Source organism: Chaetura pelagica, unplaced genomic scaffold (genome assembly GCF_000747805.2).
Source record: "Chaetura pelagica isolate M959 unplaced genomic scaffold, ChaPel_1.0 scaffold102, whole genome shotgun sequence".
Taxonomy (NCBI): Eukaryota; Metazoa; Chordata; class Aves; order Apodiformes; family Apodidae; genus Chaetura; species Chaetura pelagica.
Window position 1 is genome coordinate 634,164 of NW_009952483.1, and position 4,562 is coordinate 638,725.

General features: G+C 41.4%; 1 protein-coding gene across 1 annotated transcript in view; it reads left to right on the plus strand.

The window, feature by feature from the left end:
* The window catches only part of LHPP (phospholysine phosphohistidine inorganic pyrophosphate phosphatase), an 86,451-nt gene that overhangs the window by 20,323 nt on the left and 61,566 nt on the right, over positions 1-4,562 (plus strand). Inside the window, exon 6 of the mRNA XM_010008814.1 lies at positions 758-850. Within this exon, the coding sequence (XP_010007116.1) occupies positions 758-850 (93 nt within the window). The remainder of the gene's footprint in view (positions 1-757; positions 851-4,562) is intronic.

Sequence of the window (4,562 nt, forward strand, 5' to 3'; positions counted from 1 at the left end):
CAGCAGGATACTTAAGTGCAGTCTTGTTTTTAAGCTTAATTAAGTCTGTGGAGAACTGGAATCCAATAGATAAGGCAACATAAGTGTTCCTTATTCTCCTTTTTATAGGCTTGCAGAGACTTTAAAAAACCACACGAACATAGTGAATGCAGGGAATGAAGGAAAGTAGGGTGGTATACAAGGACAGAAGATAGTAGATATAATGCAAGCTTGCAGCAAATCAATTTGTATCTGTATGAGTTCTGGGGAGAGTTCAGGCTTCTAGTTATCTAGGAACAAGCTAGAAGCACCTTTTCCAAGAGATTACTGATATTTAGTTGGAGGAAAATACAACTTTTCAAATCTGGCTGGTCACTGGAATCAATAAAAATATTCCATGTGGTTGAAGAACCCAAATCTTAAGGTCCTTCAGTAGTTTTGATAATTTCATATGAAGGATGTTTCTTTAAAAGCTTCTTTAAGAGTCATGCTCTTAAAAAATTCCCGTGATACTGAGACTGAATCTGAAGTCTGTTCTCATGATGAATGGAAAAGGTTTGTAACTTGAGATGTTTCAGGAGAACTTCCTCTCCTGCCAGAGAACATGAAACACTTTTGTTATCCGAAATCCCCAATATACACCTTCATCTGCTTCATTTTCTTATTTAAGGGCAAAAATCAATCTCATGATTTTATACAATTGACTAGAGTTATGGAGGTGAAGAAATCCTTTTCTGATCAGCATTTTTATGGGTCCTTCTCTCTCCTTTTCTTGCAGTACGCCTGTGATGTTCAAGCTGAGGTGGTGGGGAAACCAGCAAAGACATTTTTTGAGTCAGCCTTAGCAGAACTGGGACTTCCACCAGAGCAGGTAAGGTTTCTGATGCTGTCACCTCTGGCCATGCCATGTTGTTGTGTTCACTGATGCTGCTTTAAAAAATGTTGCATTTGCTGCCTTTCACAGAAAGTTATAGAAGAGGTTGAAGGGAATGTGGCCAGGAGGAGAGGGTCAATATTTTTTTCCGACACAGTCTATTATATATGCAACAACATATTTATCTTCAGGATCTTCCTATATTTAAAAAAAACCAAAAAGCAAACAACAAACACAAAACAAAAAAAAAAGGAAAATAATTGAAAAAATATTTCAGAGGAAAAAAGTCTCATATTTACCTATTCTATCAAATAATGTGAAGTAGGCAAAAGAGGACTAACAGCTGAGAGGGTAAATGCTGTGGCGACCTGTTGAATTTCTTCTTCCCTGTGTGTTCTTGTTACCCTCCTGAAAGGCATGATGTTATTATCTCTGCTTTTTTGAAGGTCCTTTTTGACTGCCTGCTATTTCCCTTTTCAGTCCTGTCTCTCTTTGCTCTGACTTGTGCCATCCGTACCTCTACCCAGCCTAGAGTCTTCCATCCATCCTCCATTCTCTACTGTGGTTTCTCCTTCTACTTGTACTGGGGTGTTGTACTTCTTGTTCACCTTCGTCCCAAACCATGTCGTTCCAAAGAACATGCACTTCTGTTGCAAAATATTTGCCTATATTTGGAGGCTAAAGAAAATGATGCAAAATAATGAAAGTTCCCTTTCCCAAGGAATTATGGAAGATGATGTGCCTCACAGGATGAGAGGTGCCCCAATGTCTGGCAGTCCACTTGGCAGCTGGAGGCTTGCAGCATGGTGAAATAGCAGCCAGAAGGTCACGCTTCCCTTTGGTGTCACACTGACTACCCTTTTTTTTTAATAAAAGGGAAAGGCAAAAGTAGGATGCTTGCTAAATTAGGTGAATGGGGAGCACTGACTGACCCCAAAATTCCTCTGGTGTTATTGGATTAATCACACTTTCTGGAAACATGCTGAATGTGTGGTGCTCCCTACTTAACACAGCCTGGTTTTTACCCTCTCTGTAGTTGTGCCAGATCCTTTTCAATGATTTGTTGTCATGCCACACAGGACATAGAGATGAGTATGAGATGACTCACAGACAGCAGTGAATTACAATGTAGTAATTCCATCAGAGGGTTTTGGTGACATTATAAACAACAGGAGTGAAGTTTGGGTGGCTTGTAGGTCCCTAGAGTCTGGAGATGAAATTATGGCCCTGTAATTCACAATATGCTTGGGTTTTACTTTATTATAGCATGGGGAGATGGAAAAGACCTGGTAGGCCATCTAATCCATCTCCTTCCCTATGCAGGAGCATTCCCTGCTTCACATTTATTAATAGTTTGTCCAGAGTAGTTTTCAATGAGCAAACAGCTGGACTTCTCTAAGTACCTGAGGGGCAGTGTTGATGGCAAAGTAGGTCTCGTGGGCTGGCACCTTCTCCTGAGATTCCTTGGGTGCTTCCCTGTCAAACTAGTTTTGTTCCGGATAACAAGCAAAATAGCTGCTTGCCTTCCTGGATATTGTGTCCCTCCCGTTCCACCCAGGCTAGTTATCCTTACAGTAGGTGTCTTTTACTGAAACTGTGTGTTTAGTTCTCAGGAGCTTCCCTTGTGATTTTGTCCCTCTGCACCCTACCCTGCTGTGGGGGTCTCTTCTGGGCTCCCTTCAGTGTGTTGCTATCTTCCCCAGGACAAGATAGCCCAGCCTGAAATTAATATCCCAGGTACAGCCACAGCAATTATTCAATTCATTCATCCAACTAACAACCCCAACAATCCATTTCAGGCCCAGAATGGTATTTGAGGGAAAAGTAACTGGAAAAAAAGAACAAAGAACAAAGGCAAAACTCACCAAACTCAGCCCTTGGATGCTGTTTGTCTAAATCAGATGCTATAAGGGTTGTGTTTCCTTTCTACTTCTATCAGAAATGTCAGTGTGCAGGGGTAGGAGGGAAGAGCTTATTTGGGGTTTTCTCTCCTTGTCTGCAGTGCCTTTTCCACAGGCAGGATGAGGTGGTTGTCCTCCGATGTTGTTTTTCTTGGTAAGCAGAGACTGTGCCAGGCCCTGGCACTGAGGGAAGGAGCCGTCACAGGGATGTGACAGGACCCTAGAGCTCCTGTTTCAAAAAATTTTGCTTCAGGGAGCAAAACTTGATTTAATGCATCATCAAGCTGCCAAAAATGGTGCCACGGGGCGAGCCTCAGCAAGTGGTTCCCATTGGCTTCAGGAGGATTTGTTTTGGGTACAGAAAAGCAATAATAGTCCTCAGCAGAGATTGCTACTTACTCCATCTCTACTATTTGCCAGGTGTTCATAGTGCTACTAGGCATTAACTTGATATTTTGAGACAGATTTTTTCCCTTGTAGTTACTAGTGTTAAATGCCACCAGTTTCTTGTAGTCTATGTCTAGTCTGTAGGCATAGTATTTTGTATTCAGAGAGACTGGAGATGGGGGGAGTATTGCCTAACCAAGGAGGAACACAGCAGACACCACCTCAGAATGGCACCAGTCACTCTGTGCTTTGACTGTGGAGAAAATAGTCCATGCTGCTGGAGTTAAAACCTGGATCATAATTCACATGCATAGGAGGAGCAAATTACAGCAGAGCAAACTACTTTAATTCTGAAATTGTTTATAACTTCTGAGTGCTTGGTCTTGCAACTTTAATGTTCTTTTTAGAATGATTTGTAGGTTGTTTTAGTTAGTCATATAGAGTAATAAAAACTCAATATATGCAGATCAGTGAGTTCCTTAGTAATGCACTGTATTATATTTTAACCTGTATCCTGAATGGGCTATACTTCTCTGCATCTCTAATGACTAGGACTGGTTTTAGTTGCCTTTACTTTTATAAGATGTTTGCCAATAATTTATTCCACCTGTGGAATGCATTTCATCCATACCATCATTAACCCGTTTCAGACGAGCTGTGCTTTTGAAAACACATTACCATTTTCTTTCACCTGGCTTTTAATGAAAAATACCTTTGTAATAAAGCTGTCTCACCACAGTAGTTCTAGACAGTGGCAAATCTGAAATTTCTCAAGCTGCTTTAATCAATAAAGTAATCACCAGTGCTTTCCCTTGATAACTGCTTCTTACCAAGCCCCTGACTTTGCCTTCTGCTGCTGAGATGTTTTCAACTTAGAACAGGAGGAACTCCCCGAAGTCCAATTTTCATTTTAACCTTTCCTCAATGGCCTAGAGATAACAGATTGCCCGTATTACTTTAATAGATTGGAAATTTAAACCTCTTAGAGGTAACCAGACCTATCTTATGATTCAGTAAGATGACAAAGAATAACACATCTTAAAGGTTACTGAAATGCCTAATTCATGTGTTTTAAGGCAGCTGTAACAGTGGATGATTTTTACAGCTTTACAATAAAACCTAAATAATGTTAAGGTTCTGGTAGCTTTATATAATCATAAAAAGTTCTCTCTGTAGCAAATTGTCCTGCGTTAATGGGAGTTACGGCAGTTCATACTGGAGTGCATAAACTACTGGTAGTTAACCAATTCCCATTGCTGCCACCTGCAAGTCTCAGGTGGGAGTTAGTGGTGCGTGAGAGAGAGGGAGGTCACCCCCAGAGTGGGACAGAGGACCTGCTGCCATGCTGGTGTCCCCTCCCCGCCCACCAGCCACAGCAGGGGTAGACTTTCCATCTCAGGAAGAAGAGTGAAGTGGCTGAG